Below are 19,438 nucleotides of genomic sequence, written 5' to 3'. Positions count from 1 at the left end.
CTGTCTATTGTGTTTTATACATTTAATTCTTAGCAGCAGGAGTCCACCCTTGCTTTCAGTGCTCTGCTGACTTCTTTTCTCATCCCCTTGGTACTTTTTCAGACCTGCAACTCCCACTTGTCACCCCAGACTGTTCTGGTCAGCCTGGACTGTCACGGGCCAGCACCGCAAGAAATGTGTCCCAGGGCAGCACAGCCACTGAGCGGGCACATGGCTCCCATCTGCAGCACTGGTGGAAGCAGAGCATGAGCACAAAGCTGTAAGTTAATGATAACCCATCCTCAGAAACTGCCAGTGCTTCAGCATGCACTTGTTTGGGAGTCAAGGATGCAGAATGCAGCAAAAGAGGAGACCACAGCAGATGGAGCCCTTGGATGTATTTCATCTCATACTTGCAGAATGTTTCTGTATTAGCCAAGTTTGCACATGTTTTGGGTATAAACCTCTAGGTCTTTATGTTGAGGCACTGAAGCACCTCGACAGATAAATACAGATCCAGAGACACCCCTGAACTTTAGGTCTCATGGTGGCTGAGATGTTTCCTGGTCCTATCCCTCCTTTGCCCCTACCACAGACACACATATGTAGTCCTTTGCACAGAAATCCTCTGTTAAGGTGAAGAACCAAGAAGTACTTGCTGTCTGTAATCAAGTGCTGTTTCCTACATCACACTATTTCACAAATTTTATGTTCTGAGAACCTGATATTCTGAAGAGGGCAGGAAGAATTCTCTTTAAGATAGATGTTATTAGACTTACTTAACAAATGGCAAAATTGAGGTCTGGAAAGGCCACATATTGCCAAAAATTACACAGAAATGGAAGAAGAGCCACTTGTCTTCTACCAGTTATCAGTCTTAGAGACCCATAATTTCTAAAGTCATCTTCCCATTGAATTTTCTATGAGGTAAATTGATACTCAGAGATTTTAAGAGACAGATTAATAATGCCATTGTGAATATGCACAAGTATAGCTCAGATTTCCCCAAGTAATGAGCTTTTAAATAACAGGTTTTTTCTTGGGTTTGCTTTTTGTCTGCTCTGTTTCTATAGCTCTCTTTGTGTGTACCATGGGAGCTCTAGGCCAGTTTATAGAGAGCTGTGTCACTTCTTAAACAAAGTTGCTTGCAGAATTCTTAGGTTTAACTGATTAATTATGGGTTATCTAGGTATCCTATTCTTCCATAATATTTGGAATGATTGTATATGGCTTTCATGCGGGGAAGTATGAAGTACCACATGTATCTGCCCCTTTATTATAGAAGAAAATGCTAACAATAGTTCAGTCCTTCCATAGGGTTGGGTGGGGGTGCTCTTCTGAATTCACTACAAAACAGCATTAAATCGGCTACCTTGACTATGCAGTTACCCATATGTACTCTCAAACATCACTCCCTCCAAATATAGTTTCTTCCTGAGTTTGGAAACTAAGAGCTAAAAATGCTGAAATCAGTAAAATGACTCTATGAAAAGCTTTGTTCCACCCTACTTTATTTAATCTACAGTGTTGCTTAACTTGGGGGGAAAAGGGCTAATTTTCTATTTCTCCTAATTTCACTATTTCACTATTTTCTTATAGCTTATTTGAAAAAGAACTGTGTTAATGGTACATATTTTTATTACTTTCCAGGAATCAAGTATCAACTACATCAGACCATAATGATGACCTTAAAGCTCAAGACCTTTCTGTAATCATCAAAGCATATGTGCTTGTGACATCCTTAACTCCTCTACGGGCATTCATTCACTCAACCACCACTGTCTGGCATCCACCCAAGAAGAAGCATTTTACCATAAAGGTAAAACATTTCATTTCCTCAGTTTTACATCTTTCAGGCAAAGTACATAGAAAACTAGAGAATATATTTCTTCTCTTTTACCCCTCCTTTATTAGCAGCCTACAGCCTACAGTGAATACTCTTCTAACCTACAGCTTTAATTTCTCAGAACAAGTGGAGTTTGCTTCGTGAAGCAGGAGAGCATTGCCCTGTGCACTGGGGACCTGGGATTTGCATGTCTCCAAGCCCATTTTTTTTGGTGACATTTTACAGCACTTGCAAGGTCAGAGTTTTCTCTAAGGCACAGCACTGGGGATGCTGCCATGCAGTAGCAACTTTTTCTGGGATATTGACAGTGTTGTGAAAAGGGAAAGTAAATATTTAGAACAGTTTGTTTAGATTTCTTTTTTAGGTGCAGTGAAACAGATTAGAGGAGGGTCAGGGTACTTCTAAATATGGGGAAGGAAGTATACCATGGATAGGGTGGTTCCCCCATGGCCTCAGTTTTAGGAAGAAAGATGTTTCTTATGTGCGTTAGATTAATTCTGGACACCTCCAAGTGTATGGAGATACCCCTCTCTCTCCACATCTTGCTTGCTCAGCTGGCCCATGGGTTTGCAAATATGCCTTCCCATTCCTTTTGTCTTCTAGCAGGGGACTGTGCTTGTAACGCATCAGCTCTTTGTGAAGAAGCTACAGTTGTGCCGTTGCTTCTTCCTTTTTGAAGAATTATGGTCACAATGTGACTGTGATTTCGTGAGGTCAAATATATCAGCTGCTACAGAAGCTGTTAAAGGATGGGTGTGCTTTGCCCATGTAGCCTTCTTGGGGTAGGAGCAGGTCACAATTTTGGATCAGTCTGAGTGTTGTGGTATTACTGTCAGGAATGTTGATGACATCAACCATTTGGTACATTCTACAATTTTAGCTCTCACCAAGGGGAGTGCCTAGTTTAAGCTCATTATCTAATTCTAGTCACTGGAGAAACAGACACCTCTAGAGAACAAATCATCCCACTTAATTTAGGCACCAGTTTTGGGATGAGTTTCCTGGTGAAAGTGTTTGCTTCCTTCTATGGGCTATGACATTCTTAGAGAACATGCCAAATTCTGGATTACCAAAATTAGGTGAGCTGAATCTACTTCTCTCTTCCCCCCCACTTAAGCTATGGAAGCTCATGGAGATATATTACTTTGCCGTGTATTTTCCTCCATTTACATATATGAAGAGTAATGGTCACTCACTTTCAAACCCTGGGATTCAGTTTTGGTATATGTTTATTAGAATAGCACAGTATCCAGCAGCATCACTGTTGCAGCTGAAGTAGGGACTATTTTAAAGGCTAGTAGGCATTAATAATTGGGATATGGTTCTGAAAAACAATTCCCACTGAGGGAAGTCTGCTGAACAGGGTGCCAGCCGCCATTTATAGAGCACTTTTGCAGCTGAAGAAGCAATAAAAATGATAGATGGAAGTAGCTGTGCATCTACAGTGATTCCAATCTGTTTACTGCTGTTGTGGCATTATGCCTTCCGTAGCTTCAGACAAACTCATCAAAATTGTGAAAAATACACAAAAGATAGGCACCGTTTGTGAAAGAAAGAACATTTGTAGTGATGCAGATATTGAAATGCAAATTAAAAAACTATGGAAAATGGCGTGTGTAAGGCAGCCTCTCAGCACAGTGTGCCCTGTAAAGAAGGGGGCAGGGAGCTTCCAGGAGAACGGAGACACTGGGAATTCACAGTGGCTAGAAAGCACTACTGGGAAAATCATACAGAGGGTCTGGGCTTAATGCAGAGGCAACGGGCAGGTCACCCATCAGATAATACTGGGAGAAGGTGTGAATTCAGCCAGTGCAACATACAAAGACAGGAGAGTCACCTCTCCTGAAGTAGCCAGTGGAGAAATGCATGCTTGTACCAGCCAAGCAGCCTGGTCCAGAAAGCTTCTAAGCTTTAATTTTCTGCCAGCTCTATTGTGTAGGATGGAATTTGCCACATTTTGAAACTTCAACCTGTCTATAGCCTATAGTCTATACAGACAGAATCTCCAAGACCTGTTTTTCCACTGATTGACAGAATACCTATCAGGGACTCAACATGCCTAGAGGAGAGACTTTGGTCTGGAAAAAATTGCCAGTGTTTTCCCACAACTGATTTTTTTTTTTTTTTTTTTTCCCCCTCTAATGCAGAGACGAGAATCGTTTTGATTATCTGCTTTCAGTATTCTGCATAATTTAGAGATCTCTTCAGTGTGTATAGACCTCTGGTCAGGAAAATTTTTCTCATACCAGTATAATTGCAACATGTAATGTGGGAAATATGAAAGAGAGATTTTAAAAACCCCTGGAGATTGGGTAGCTATATGATATCAATGATTGAGAGAAACTGTGTATAGAAAAACCAGGAGTTTCATTAAATAATGCTGCATTCCCCACTGTCTTTTCATTAGTAAACTATTGTAAATGATTGTTGCAACGCATATTTGCTTTTTATAGTCATAGGGGCATGGCTTCAGAATGATTCCTTGAATAAGCATTGGTCAAATGGCAGTTCAGGAAGAGTTCAAGTGTGTTTTGCTCACCAGCTGCCAGATTTTCTCTGGATTATACATATTTTAGTATTTCATTTAAGAAAGCAAAAGAAGGTAAATCCTGGGCTTGCATGAGGATTTTGTGTGCAGTCAAAGGGTAACAAAAGTGCGACTCCAGATTTGGGCCCAGCATGGGTAGATGCAAGAGATGCAGTGGAGAGAATGGCTTTCTGCCACACAGATGTTTAGATATGAGGCTGGTGTAATAGCCCTATTTCTTTGAGGAGAGTTGGAAACACTTATTTAGACCATCTGTATGTTGAAAAATTATTAATAAAATAGAAGCTTTGTATTTTGCATATTGTACCATTTAAGGGGTCTCTGTCAATGTATGCAATAATTCTTTTTGTGTTAATCGACATTATGTATGTGTATTGAGAAGAATGCTGAGCCCTGAATAATTTTCTCTTTTATAGAAGCCAGTGCGTAAACCAGTAATTTATGATTAATTATTTCAAGGCTTAACACACCACGGACTGCTCCCTTTGCCCTGCCATTAATCTTTCCCAACCTGATCCCAGTGCTTTCTGAAGGGATGCACTTTTGTAGACAGAAGTGCCACATCCTGCATCATCAGGAGAGGCTCTTCTGTGCTGTCAGCAACTTCCCATGGCCTCCACTATGGCTCATCATCCTTTTGCTCATCCAAAATAGACAGGTGCCTCCTGGACTTGAATTCCTTGACTGGTGTTCTTTCATAACCCTTGATGCGCTCAGATGAAACTCTTAAGTGATTTTCCAGTTGTGAAGTGCAGTAAGTATATAATTTATTAAAGAAGTTGCTGTTAAGCTTGCTGTGGTGCGAGTCACTGTAACTATCACCGAAACTCTCTTTGTGTATTAAGCATTTAGAATATAGCGATTTGTGTATTAAGCATTTAGAAAATAGCGATTCCCACCCTTATTTAACATACATGGAAGTAAAACAGGACCCTCACCTTTTCAAGGAATCCATCTTTCAGTCTGGCGTGCCGCTCTGGCGGAGGGGCGAGCGTGGCCGAAATCAAGTTGCAGTATTGCCCTCAGGTGGCCAGCTTTGGTACTACCAAAGTGTTAGCCACACGTATTTCGAGCGAGGTAGAACGCAAACACACATACAGATAAAGAGCAACATGCGTGCAAACGGCGGAAAGGCTTGGGATTTTTTTTCCTTTGTTTTATGTTTGTTTGTTTGTTTTAATTTTATATCGTTGCCCTGTCACTTATAGGAGCAAACACACAAGAAAAATTACCGTCAATTCTTAATCGATTAGATTGCAGGATTATGTGGGACTAAAACTAAATTTGTTCATTAGGTTCTGTTAGAATGCTGTAATGCTCTTCTTTCTGGAAGACTGAGCATAATATAAATGCCATCTCTGTTTTCTTTCCTCATGGTATCTATAATTTCTCTTTTCACTGATATAAGAATGGAAGTCTATCTGGACTAGGGGAGATCAAAGACATGCTTAGTCTGAAACTCCATTTGTGGCAGTCAAGCAAGCATCCTGAACCTGTGTAACAGGACAAACATAAAGTGGTAGTGGTCCCTAGGCAGACTATATCTATTTCTGGTAACTTGTGGGGTTAGAAACACAAAACTGGAAGTGGAATATATGTCTTGATGTGTAATAAGCTCCAGTGGGATTTTATGCACGCAATTCACTACTAGATTTTTAAATTCATGAATGCTTTTGGTCTTAGCAATGTCTTTGAGCAATGATACTGTACAGATTATTTATGTGTTGCTTGAGAAAGAGTATTTGCATTAAAACTTCAGCAAAATAAAATATGAGTTGATTTCATATCCTTAATTCTTGTCTTAAAAAAAAGAATAAGAAATCCTTCCTTCTTTGTCTTCTTCATCTGTGCCAACTTGTCATGCAGTGCACATATAAAATTCTTTCTGGAGTTCTCTTTCTGCTTTTCTCATTCTATTTACAGAACATCCCTATTTAGCTAAGTAAGAGCTTGAGACTGATTGTCCTCTACAACATGTGGGTATGTCATAAGTTTTTACACTATTCTCCTGGCCCTTAGCACTCTGGTGTTTTTCTAGTTCACATATCCTCTTGCTTTCTCTGTTCAATCCATTCAGCTCTGTAAGCATGCCCTTCTGTGGCTTCCAGCTTTCCTAGACCTGCCTCTTATTATCCTGATTCTTCTCATCTTTCCTTTCTTTTTGAAATCCAGCTTCCCTTAGTCAAGCTGATATGCTTTTGGTTTTCACAGCAGCCTGGGAAATACTGTCAGTAAATCTCCTTTACTTTCCCTCTAAGAAGTCAGGGCTGAGTTGGGAAACCATTCTTAGTTCAGTCTCCGTGAAAAGGCCTAAATGAAGCTGAAGCTGGTCAGTGGCTTTTTGCTTTTGGACTTAGTCTTAAGAGCAAGGAACTTTAGAGAAAAGAAACCTTTCTCAGATGGCCCTTTCTTCTCCATGTGATTAAGTTATGAAAGTATTAAGGGGCAAGATGTTGGGGTTTTTTGTGAACAATTTTTTTTCCTGGACAATTTAATATCATCATTTTTAAAATCTTATATAATGAAAAATACATACAGAAATGTAAAAAATATTTGGACACTAATGTGATTTCCCCTTTCATCAAGTGCCATGTTAGAGCTGCAGAAAAAGGGCACATCATAACAATAAATAAGGATTGGAATAAACAGATCTACCTGAAGCTAATGCAATAAAATTATGATACATTACTGAACTGTTTTCTCTGTGTTTTATTCTGAAACCATTGGTACATGGTTCATGGGTACATTTTTCTCCCATTACATGGCCTTTGACTATTTCTATATGCTCTAGTCAATGGAAAGGTCCACCTGTGCTAGCAGAAAATATTGAAAACACCTTCATTGCTAAGTATGCTTCTTCCTGGCCTTCTGTGTGGAATTAGTTTTTATTCTTGCAGACATGTTTGATATTTAGATACTACCATAAAAATAATCAAGGAGATTATTGTTTGTGTGTAAACCATTATTTTTATACCTATGAACAACTACTTATGCCCAAAAGTTTTTGGGCCTGGTGGAGAAATTTCACCAATGAGAGATCCAGTAAGAAGAATGAATGTACAAAATTGATCTGAGAAAATAGAGCCTATGTTGAAAGTTCTTAGAGATTTATGGAATTTATTCAAGCTAATTTCAAGAAGAGGCAATTACTGTAAGACCTTGAGAGCCTGAAGATCCAACTGATCAGAAAGAGTGCAAGAGCTCCAGCACATAGCAGAACAATCTGGAGAGGATACCCTTTGCTACTTCAAGAAGGGCAATTTCTTGAAATCGAAGGTCATGCTTTCACCCCTCAAACGTAAACCTTACTTTCAACTCTTATCCCAATAACTTTGTCTGCCATGTCATTTTGAAGGCTACTACTAGGAACCAGCAAGATCTTTCAAATTCGATTCATACAAATACTGTAAAGTAGGATGTTCTAAATCCCAAAATGTAAACCTCAAAATTGCATCAAATTACTCAGTAGTGGTCTCTTGTCTTTTACCTCCTTACCTCTGAGATAGGTTCAGAGCTCATCTATGCCTCCAGAGTGGAGTAACTGTTACAGGAAAAACACAGGAATTCACATGGCTTAACCAAACCCAGAAGTGTCTAACTGATGATATACAATCAACTGGCAGCCAGCAATTATAATAAACATTCTATCAATTTCAGTAACAGAAGAGATAAATCATGATACCCGACACTTGAGACACTTCATTGAACATTGCACATTTCTAAACATCCTTCTGTAAGTACTCTCTGAAATTCTAGTGCTCATTTACCCATGTTTATCCAGCCTCTGTCTCACAGGCAACACAGGCTACAGACACAGTCCTGTTCTCCTGGGTTGCAGTTTCCCTACTTTTGTGCTTGGAGAAGTGGGGGTCCCTGTTCTGTGGGTTCCCATTTCACATATACCCACACAGGACCTGGGCCCAGCCTTGCATCCCAGTATTCCCTGAAGTCTAGGCAGAAGCTGTGGTGCCAGCAGGCTGATTTGTCCCAGTGCCTGACCAGGTTTTGGCTGCTGCTTTCTCCACCCTGAGTCTCTCCCTTGCTGTAAATTTTCATGCTCCTTTTTTATTATATCCCAAGCTGACTACTTCTTTGATTCAAAAGTCACTTTGTAATTTCCTGGTTACTGTTTAACCTTGCTGATGGTCACGTTCCTATTTATCATGGTAAGTTTGATCAAACATCATCCCAGACAGTTCTGCATATTCCAGGCACACAGTGGTGGTGTCCATGGGCAGACTGTATGAGTACTGCTGTGGTATATCTCCTATCTGTCTTCAGTGTCCCACTTAGATTCGCCAGTGGAACCAAGCAATTTTAGATTGCAATTAATGTCACTGGTTTGAGACATCTATTTAGGATGGCATAAATTATGCTCTTCAAGCATCTGGGTTCTGATGTGAGGTGTAAAGGGAACATAGACATTTAGCCTGTACATAGACACAAGCCGTGTAGTCTTGTAGTCTAGGATTCTTCTAAAATATTGTCACCTGAGTGAATTGTCTTCATGTGAGCTGTGTCTCTGAACACCTGTTACAATCAACAGAGAGCTAATCAGTGCAGTCAGTAATGGAAGGCGTGCCAAGCTTGCATTTATGGCTATTCCCAGTGTTAGTTAAGGAAAATCTTTCTTGTTTGTTTCATCAGGAGGCAAGATTGTTTAGGATTGAGCTAGAAGGAGATCTCAGAAAGATCACGACAGTTTGGTTTTATACTCTTTCTCATGGCAATCCTCAGATGACCATTCAGGTAACTGCCCCAGGCTGCCGCAGCAGCTCTCCTGAGAAATTAATTTGCAAAAAAATTACCCAAGGAAGATCTTCCTGAGGGTATTACTACAGTCATCGTAACATTCAGCCCAGTGAGTGCCACACCCTTCCACTCCTCTTCAGGCTCCATGACACTCTGCATGAAGTTTGCAAATCAGATTTCCATTGTCAATTAAATTGCATTTTTTTTCAATGTGTCAGAGCTTCACCTGTTGATTCAGTGTATTCTTGAGGAGCCAAAAGGATCTATGATCTATAATCATTGAGATTATAAAGCTAATTTTAATGATTTCAGATTTTAAATACTGAATGTCAAAATGGGTTAAAAAAAAAAAGCATCATAAAATTGAGTTGGCCCTTTTTTTCCTATGTCTTTTCCTATAGCAAGAAGAAGTTATTGGACAGTGAAAGGTCAATGAGTTTAAATTAATCTAAAGAGTATTTCTAGATCATTCTGCCTTTACAGAAATGGTGTACTTGATCCATGTAACTTGACTGCATTTGCACTCTTCTGTAAGGCATTACATTAACATTTGGAACATACCTCCAACTGTATGAGTCCAGCATTTGGATTAATGCCTTCAAGCTTCTGAGAAGCTTGTATATAATGTTTTATATATGTATATAATGTTGTCATTGTATAAAATAAATGTGCATGTCTGCATTTAGTCTTATAGCCTACTAAAATTTAAACCATATTCCTCTGCTTAAAAATTAGCCAGATAGAGGTCAGATTTCTCCAAGAATAGGTTCCTGTAATTGCCAGCAGTATTTCCTAATCTGTTCTCTTTAAATTGTTTGATGCTTCTGTTAATCTATCAATGGTGACAGTGCATTTTGCTGAACATACAGTCTGTTTCCTCTGAGAGTGAGAGGATCAGCATCAGTGGTGGTCACTTGAAGAAACCTTCAACTCTTTAGTATTTTGCAGTTGAACACAGATATTTATATACTTTTACTCACTCAGAAGAACCTGAGGTTGCTGCAGATTTTCACATGTTATCAGCCTTAATCCATATACTTAAATTTTCTCCTATCTGTTGGTGTAAATCCTGTGGAATCTGTTGGAGTCAAACCTAACCTGATTTTGTTTAAATAGGATTTTTTTATGAATTGGAATTTAACCTGAAGTATTCATTTCATCTCTACTGGTCCTGAACCAGCTTGACTAAATATTTTTTTCCAGCCACTGGCTTAGAATAAACATTTGTCTAAAACCTGATATCCTCTAATGCAGACCTGTTGAGTAATGTTTCTTTTCTAGGCTGGCTAAGGAGAGCTGTAACTAAAATGTAGTTTCTTGGAGATGCCAGTTTTATTTTAATGCCTGTTCTGATGGCAACAGTTGACTATTACAGCAAGCAGCATGCTCTGAGTACCAGTAGGGCAAGCCAGCCTGTCTTGATCAATTGTTAATAGAAATGTATGCATTATGTATCCTTTGTGTTAAAGTGCTTGGGAATTGATTGACGGTGAGGGAGGAAATGAGCTAATGGTGGTCTTGCTCTTCTTTCCAGCAATCCCTGTCTCTCCTTATAAAACTCTTCAACTCCTTATGTTCCTTGTGCAGCACAGTAGCACAACTTCTCACTTAATCCTTCAATACCCACTGGAGATTTAGGAAGTTAAAGAAAAGGTGCAATCCAGAGTAGCAGGATTGTAAATTGTGCCCAGAATCTGGCAGAAGTGATGGAATTAATTGCAAAATTCAGCTGAAATCCACCTTGGTGAGATGGGCCTTCATTTTAATTTATTTCCTTATTTCACACGAGCAGTTTAATTAACAGTGTTTGTCCTGAACAAGGAACTAACCACCTTGGTGAGCTAAACCTTCATTTTAACTTTTTTTCTTTATTCAGATGAACAGTTTAGTTAACTGGTTTTGTCCTGAACGAGGAACTGAAGTGGAACAGTTTCACCTAGGAGATGAATCTGAATCAGAACTGATTTGAAAAATATGGAGCTTCTTGTTCTTAATTGTCGTAGTGCATTAACTGGGTTTATATTGTATTTCATTTTTACATTGGGTTTTGTAATGTTTCTTCCGTCCCCCTGGAAACAGTGTCCATCCTCCCACACTGGAATGTAACCCAACTCTGTTCCACTCCCACCTTATCCCTGACTGGGCAGTGGCTTGTCCCTGCCTCTAGGCCCATCCCCCCCAGGGAAAAAGCCCTGGAACTGCCTGGGGAACTCTCTCTTGCGCAGGGATCAGGACAGGGACTGGACTGGGCACCAGACTCTGCAGGGGCAGGACCCCTGAATAAAGCCATGATTCCCCCTGGACAAAGAGCAGACTCTTTCCTTTTGCCATCGACAGATGCTTGCTCTCTCTAAACAAGGTTTGCAGCCTCTGGGCAGCTTTAAGGACCCTGAAGGAATATTCCTTCTGAAGTGGTTTCTCTCTCAAGCTAGCCGAAACCGAGCATGGGCTCCGAGGGAGAGAGAGAGCCACTACACTTAATCTCTGTACCACTCTGTGGGAGAAACACAGCTTTGGTGGTCTTAGAATTTAGGAAACAAGGACTCCTTCTCAGCCTGTTTTGGAGATGAAATAGAGTGTGATGTGAGGAGCTGCATAATCTCTAAATAATACATCCAGGGCTCCTTTGCCCAATAAGCTCATGGCAACTGCAGTACACATGGCAAACATTCTACAGCATAGAAATGCAGTGTGATTTAATTCAAGATTTCAGCATCATGCAAATATCCAAAGAACAGAGTTGAGGCTATATGTTTAACCTTTGCTTCACCATTTCCTGCAGTCAGAAGTTTAATTTTATAACTCAGCCATATATTTTGCTATTTTTTCCCTACTGGTATTCCAAATAGCTTTACTAAAAAGATGGAAAAAAGTCTCAGGCACTATAAACCTTCAACACAGATCTGTGCATGGGTCACAATTCTTTTAGTCAGTAAAACTTGGAAATGCAACAACTAGTAGAAATAAAAACAGAGGTGATAAGAACAGAAAGGTAAACAGACCAAATTCCTTCCCTTCAGTTATTTACCAGCACAACTGGATGGAGTTAGTGAAACTGAAGAGAGCAAAAAGCAAAGGAGGATCAATGTTAGCTGCATGTTCATCTCCCATGGCTGGCTGTAAGCAATGTTACTGTATCTTTTAAAAAGGAAATTGAAAAGTGCTTATTACATTTAACTGCAATATGCTACCTGAAGAAAGTGAAAGCCATTCATCTGTGCCAGTGCAGACCAGTGTGCTTGAAGGTATTCATGCTCACTGTGGGAGACTCCAAAACTGTAGATGACCCTGCTTAAGAAGAGGGGTTGGACCAGACAACCTCCAGAGCTCCCTGTGGTTCTGTGATCATTCTTTGGAGCCAAAATATCACATTAAACTTTTTTGCAGACTTACCAGGGCTCAGGCTTGGGTAACCCATCTGCTGTGGATACTCGTTTGTGGCTGTAGCCATCCAAAGATGATAGAGAGATGCCAAGCATATCAGTCCTCAGGAGGGTTTTCTACAGAAGCCTACATGCTTCCATCATGTTACCCCACTGGGGCATGTATTAGTGGGTGATAATAGAAAACATATACTGGCATTTCTAAATAAATGTAGTAGAGAAATTCCCAGAAATAATCAGAAAATTTTCCTTTCTTAATGTTAATACAAAATGTGTTCTGCATATACTTTACATGCTTTATTTCTGAAGACAGTATTTTTTCACTATGTGAAAGTGTCTTTTTGGTAGTCTAGTACTATTATATTATCTAACAGTTTCACATAGTTGAGACCCTATTTGGGTTCCGTGCTGCATATCTCTAATGGAAATATGGTTCAAAGGCAGCCCCTTTCTTAGCACTGAGGACTCTGATACTACAAAACCTGCCTATATCCCACTCTTCATTGGGTCTCCAGTGCTGCTCCAGTTGTTTCCCTGAATCTCTATCTGAAGTGATGTTAGGGGTGAATTTGTGTGAGTGATGAAAGCACCTGAGGACAGTGCTGTTCAGGCCAGTAAATATGCAATTGGGAGGATTCATGAGTCTGAAAACTACAGAATATGCTCATTCAGTCAAAACACAGGCTGCAGTGGCTGATCATTTTTCCAACATCTTTCTTCTATATTCTATTTAAAGCTTGTTGACCAGGGATACGGATTTGTAGGCCAGGTCAAGTGGGATAGCCCTTGGCACAGTGTGTTAAGGAAAGAGAAGGCTTTTACTTTGAGTGTGCTTTTACCCATTGAGGAAGATACATGCATTGTGAGTCTGTTTGCCTAGAACCGGAGACAGGCAAAAGGCTTTATCAAAGTAAGCTTAGATTCTGAGCAATATTTTTTTTAAAACCATTAATACATTTTCTTTCTGATATGCTTATTTGTAAATAAAAAGTCAGTCTCTATCAGTATGCTGTGTGGAGCTTTTCATTCCACTTTATTGTACAAATGAATAAGAATTGAAGATGATATTCCAAGGCAATTTTTATTTCTATTAGCCTTTTAGTTTATGATTTTAAGCACTGATGTATTGTAAATGCTCAAAAATATATGTATTCTCTTTCACAGCTGCAAAGGTTTTTTGAGATATTCTTCAGAAACAGTTCTCCCCAACAAGCCTTCAACAACATGAAGGAGGCTATAAACAAACTTCTACTTATGACTGAGGTCTTCAGCAAATCATCTGCCTCAGGACCAAATTCTTTCAATCAGTAAGTGACTTGCAGTAGTCATTGTAATGCTAGTGTCAAGATAGCTCCTTAGAACAGAATAAAAAATTGCAGAGGATACAAGAATCTTAAAATAAAAACTTCCCATCTATTGCATACTTCTTTATAAAGTAAGGACGTGCTGCATTTAAGGAGTACAGCTGTTCAATATCCACAGTGGATCTAGTTTGTGAAAAGGTTATGATGTGTACTTAGGACCAGATACTGTCCTAATGAAGTGTTTCAGGCAGCACAAATGAACAAAAGTCCCTCACAACTGGGCTAGTCCTAACACATATAAAGCTGTATTTCCTTTCAGTGAGCATTCTGTCATATGTCAAATATTTAATGCTAGAGTGGCCCAGATTATTCAGAGCTGGCTCTGGCAGGCAATCTGTACAAGAGATACTGTAAAACACTTTATAAAGTGTGTGTTATGAAATACACCTAGGTACCAACAATCACATTTCTGTATATAATCACTACTATTAGTGTTATAATTCTTACACATAAATCAACCTCAATTATGCAATATTTTAACTAAATAAAATTAATATTTGTTCTATGTATGTTATGTCCCATCCCTGACATTTTTATGATAAGTACTAAATAAGTTACTATTTATTAAATTTATGTGTTTAAGCTATTTTGAGAGCCAGGTGTTTGAGTGGCAGTAATGTAAAGCTCATTTGACTTATACAAGTTGGGAATAAGGCTTATATTGTGAGTGGAGAGGGTAGCAAGGAATGGAGGAGTGTAATGATGGTGAAGCTATTTTGACAGTGGTCCTTTTTTTTACCAATGAAATGAACTCTCTTGTTTATGTAACAATAGACTTGCTTATAACTCCTGACCCATGCCTCCAAACATCCCCATAGCTGCAGCAGAGCTCTTTGGCTACAGTGAGCTTGGAGTGTTTCATCATCTCTTCCCTTCCAAATGTCTTCAATGCTTTTGCAGGGCCTCATTCATTCTCTTAAAAGCATTTCTTCCTTCAGCATTATTCACCTCCCTCTCTGTCAATCGTTAAAAACACTCTTAGATAGCACTTTTCATCACCTCACAATCTGACTCCTTCCAAGTTTAATGCTGCTGGCTCTTCTTAAAAATTTATTTAATCTGTATTACATGTTGTTTCTTGACCTATTTGTGTATGTTTTCCTGCATGTGTTCTCTGGACCTGCGTGTGTATTGAATTTTACTGTGCATGGGGACATGATTCAGTGGCGGACTTGGCAGTGCTAGTTTTATGATTGGAAACAATGATCTTAAAAGTTTTTTCCAACCTAAATTATTCTATGATTCTGTATTTCACAACAGTACCTAACCTCACCGAAACTATTTCTTTTATATTATATTTCAGATGCAGCCAATGTTTTCAAATGCTAACTTTTGACATTGGATTCAGCATGTCCATACACCCAGTAGTTCTTAAGGTGAGAAAATTGCACAAATTATTGCTTGACTCAAAAAAATTACACCAAGAAGAATATAGCAGAAAACCCTCTTTGATAGGTACCCTCAAATGTCTAAGAAATGTACCAATACTTTAATATTAATTCTGGCTGATTGTGGAGAGTTGCTATAGAAGAAACCAGCTTTTAAGAATCTGAGTTCCTATGATGAAATTCACCATACCATCAAAATGTCCAAATTTTCAGTTTACATTAAAAGACTAATTATTACCCCAAATGAATATCAGTGAAACAAAATCCATTGGAAGCATTGCATTAAAGTGGAGTTAGGTTTTAAGAGTGGCAGAACAAAGAGGAGTGGAAGAAGTTAAAAAACCACAATTGGCTTTTAACACAAATTAAAGTTCTCCATAAATTAGATTGTACTTCTTCATTTCATTACCTGCTTTGAACTCCACTGTGCTGCCTTCTTCCTGGATGATCCGCAAGGCCCTTAAAACCAGGGAAATGAGACCTGTGCCAGTTTTTGTACCACTCCTGCCTCAGAACAACCTGTCCTGAAACAATTATTTATCTGCTTTCCAGCTGTTCTCATTACCTCATGTATACACATGAATATGCATATGCCTAGGTATGTAAAATGTTTCTTTATGATATACAAATATTAACAAAAAAATAATTAATATAGCCCCACTTAAAATCTGTTCAAGGGTCTAGTAATAGTACAGTCAATCTCTGCATTTTTCAGAAAAAAAAAAAACCTTTAAACACATACAAAAAATGCACATATGAAAGTAAGTTTGCAGAATTTAAAAAGTCCATGAATACAGTATTTTTAAATTAGTCTGAGAAGACCTATTTAGCTAGTATAAGAAATGTGGTATGTCATAACAATTCAGTAATTGTATACCAGGCTGTAAAAAAAAATCTCAGAAGAACTTAAAAAACTAAGCATGAAACATAATGTTTATCTGCCTGTATAGAAGTTTCAACCATTATCCATAAATGTATCGTAAATTCATAGGATTTAGTAGTTTCTTCTGAAAAAAACAAATGGCTCTAGAAAATAGCTGTTGATAATTAATGGAACATTGACTTTAGATATTATAAGTTGGAAATTATAGCATGCACACTACCTATTCATATTGATGCTATATTTGTGTTTATGCTAAAATAATGATTCAGTCATATTTCATATCCATTAATTTGTTCATTGTGTTTATATATGGTAAAACTTATACTTCCATCTGTAGTAAAAGATGTCCTGTAGTAACCCTTAGCACATGAGTTTTGAAAGAGTTATGGTAATATATAATTTGACATTTTATATTTTTAATTAAATTTCAAATCAAATATGGAAAAAAAGTTTTTCACATGTGTCTGCAATATTGCACTCTGTCCACTGGAGGACAGCAAACATTGTGGTATGGAGTTGGGACAGCATGTGGCACAGCATTTGTTGCTATATTATCCTGTCCGTTTGTGTTGCTATTACCTTTTTTGAAAGTTCTAGTTTAGTATTTATTGCTATGAGAAGACTGGATTTGTTACTAAAACTATATTTTTTTATAATATTTTCCAACAGGTGCATGAATACTTTGACTTTCAAGTTGAGAATGTTTTGACTATTCAGGACCAAATTTCCAAAGAACTTATTTTTGAAGATACATTTAAATTTCTCTTATCTAATGAATCCTCAACATCCAGTTTCATAGAAGCTTTGCAAAAAATATATGGATCATCTGTGAGTAAGGTTGTTCATTCCAACTTTTTCTTATTATTATTTGAAAATATTTAATTTTAGATTGTATGCCTCTGAAATTGTTGGTTCCAACTTATAGAATGAAGAATTTATTTAATCAAAACCATCTTTTATTGTGTTCTGGGGAGTAAAATGGTAATTATATTGAAAAATTGAATTTTCTTTTGTAAAATTTCTACGCTCAAATTTTGTCATTTTCCAAAATACTGTAAATGAAAGATATATTTAAAGCTTTTAAAAAAGTAATTTTCCCACTATTTTTTAAATGGTCTTTTTTTAATATACAAATATGTGTGTTTTCACAATTTCATCCAGAATGGGTTAACTCATGCATGGAGATCCATGAGCATCAGAATTAAATTTTGTTTCTCACAACTTCGTGTGTTGTTCTCAATGCAAGATCTAGTTCCAGGTTTGTTTTTTGTTTGGTGGGGGTTTTTTGGTGGTTTTTTTGTTGTTGTTGTTTTTTGTTTTGTTTTGTTTTTTTGCATTTACAGAATCTGCATAATTTTTTTTTTTCATTAGGAAAAACCATTTCTGATAAGCTGAAATGTCTTTTAGCAGTATTTCTCTCATGGGAGCTTTTAAGGATGCATTTCTGATGAGTCCCCTGCTTGAAAGACTTACAGGGACTAAATTATCCAGGCAACTTCTGCTTCTTGGACAGATACGACTGAAACAGGGTCATGAGTTCTAAATTTATGTCAGGATAAAGTAGAAAGCTGCAGACATCGAGACATGTAGTGATACAATTACCCAGCTCGTGTTCCAGAGACCAGTAGTTTCTAGGGGTTAGTTTCTACACAAAGCTAGGGCTTTATTCTAAACTAAAAAATGGGATGAGCTATCAAGGAGGTGGCTGGCTGAGATTAGGGCTAGTTGAGAGCTGCTGTACCTTGTTCCTATGATCAGTGAAGGGATTGGGGTCTAATGAAAGCACATTGCTTTCCATGTGATTTCACCACAACATGCTGCTCTTTTCTTCACAGGATGGAACATACAACAGAGAAGATGAGCAATGTTTCTCTTTGGAAGAGATAAATTCAGTGATTACTTTCATAAAGGAGCTGAAGAGTCTTGGACAATTTGAGCTGGTAAAATAAAGAGTTTTGTTTTATTGGATGTATATTTTTTGTAAATCTCTTAACATTTTTCCTTCATTACCATTCTCTGCTATCTCTGGCATAAGTAATTAGGCTGAATGGGCACAGAAGCAAGGAGATAGAGGCAACACCGATTTTGCTTTGGTGGATCATTTGAATGTAATTCAAGATAGAAAAATAAATACAACAGAGTGTTTGAGCTGAGCTTCCACTGAAGAGGACAGCTAAAGCAGAAACAGAGACCAGAAAATAGAAGGAAAGGAAAAGAAGGAAAATACTGTAAATGACTAATGAGGTGGTAAAAAAACAAAGCAAAGCAGGAGTGAGTGGAAGGACTAAAGAAAATACAATAGTCAGATCATGACCAGAGAGTAGATGTAGATGAAAAAGTTGGGGGGGAAAAAAAAAAAAAAAAAAAAGGCAGGTGGAATATGTCATGTTTTCTTCTTCATGCTTTGAATTCATTTTTTCAGAACACATTTTGGAGATAGAGGAATAACAGTCAGTGTATGTGAATAGGCATAGTTAATGAGGGAAATGGTGAATATTCAGAAAATAAAGGCTCTGCAACTGAATCTGTTGTTCAGAAAGTGTGCATGATATCAGGATTTCTATGCGACTTCCTCGATGAGTGTTAGGGAGGGAGACTGATGACACTTGCTAAAGAAACACTGAGTCTATTAGATCTGGAATTCATTGAATCATCTGTGTTGGAAGGAGCCCAGAAGGATCATCAAGTCCAACTCTTAAGTGGATGGCCAATACAGGGATTGAACCTGTAACCTCGGCATTATCAGCTTCCCACTCTGACCAGCTGAGCTAACCTCAGGGCCAGTTCAGAGGCAGAGGAGATCAACTTCCATGTCAGTACTGGCAATCCTGATTTGCAAATCTGGGCATGACAATCCTTTTCTAAGCATATAGGAAAGAGCTTTAATATATGCTCTATGCTGTATATACTGTCTTCTGATTGTTTTTCACATCTTTGCACTCTACAAATATCATACTGTATTGTCTCAAATCACTGTCTTTCTTCTCAGCTTTTCCCTTCTTCTGCACCCAAGATGCAAATGTTGCTGCGCGACCTCTATCGGAGGGTAGACCCAATGAGGCGGCTTAGTTCAGTCCTGACTGTGCATTGGTTGCTTTCCAGTGTCCTTCAACAGTTCCAGTTCACAAATAAAGAGGCACATACAAATCTTTCAGAGTGGTAAGATAACTATTATATATGTTGAGGGTAGTTTCTCAAGTTATATAATTGCAATATCTCCAGTGAGTATCATAAAACTTAAGTCCTTCAGTAGATGTAGATGTACTTGCAATCCTTGAGATGAAGGTCCATCATC

At 38.2% G+C, this 19,438-nt stretch overlaps 1 protein-coding gene across 4 annotated transcripts in view; it reads left to right on the top strand.

Moving 5' to 3' along the window:
- Positions 1 to 19,438, top strand: part of CPED1 (cadherin like and PC-esterase domain containing 1) — a 155,819-nt gene that overhangs the window by 53,009 nt on the left and 83,372 nt on the right. For 3 of the 4 annotated variants that reach the window (XM_040062797.2, XM_040062798.2, XM_040062800.2), the window contains exons 6-12: positions 103 to 259; positions 1,630 to 1,798; positions 13,673 to 13,815; positions 15,176 to 15,248; positions 16,813 to 16,980; positions 17,979 to 18,083; positions 19,133 to 19,302. In XM_040062797.2, coding sequence (XP_039918731.1) covers positions 103 to 259; positions 1,630 to 1,798; positions 13,673 to 13,815; positions 15,176 to 15,248; positions 16,813 to 16,980; positions 17,979 to 18,083; positions 19,133 to 19,302 — 985 coding nt within the window. The remainder of the gene's footprint in view (positions 1 to 102; positions 260 to 1,629; positions 1,799 to 13,672; positions 13,816 to 15,175; positions 15,249 to 16,812; positions 16,981 to 17,978; positions 18,084 to 19,132; positions 19,303 to 19,438) is intronic. The other variant, XM_040062799.2, reaches the window with a different exon arrangement.

This window comes from Hirundo rustica, chromosome 4 (genome assembly GCF_015227805.2).
Source record: "Hirundo rustica isolate bHirRus1 chromosome 4, bHirRus1.pri.v3, whole genome shotgun sequence".
NCBI classification, from domain to species: domain Eukaryota; kingdom Metazoa; phylum Chordata; class Aves; order Passeriformes; family Hirundinidae; genus Hirundo; species Hirundo rustica.
Note: the sequence above shows the minus strand (reverse complement) of the source record. Positions and strands in the feature narration are given on the sequence as shown.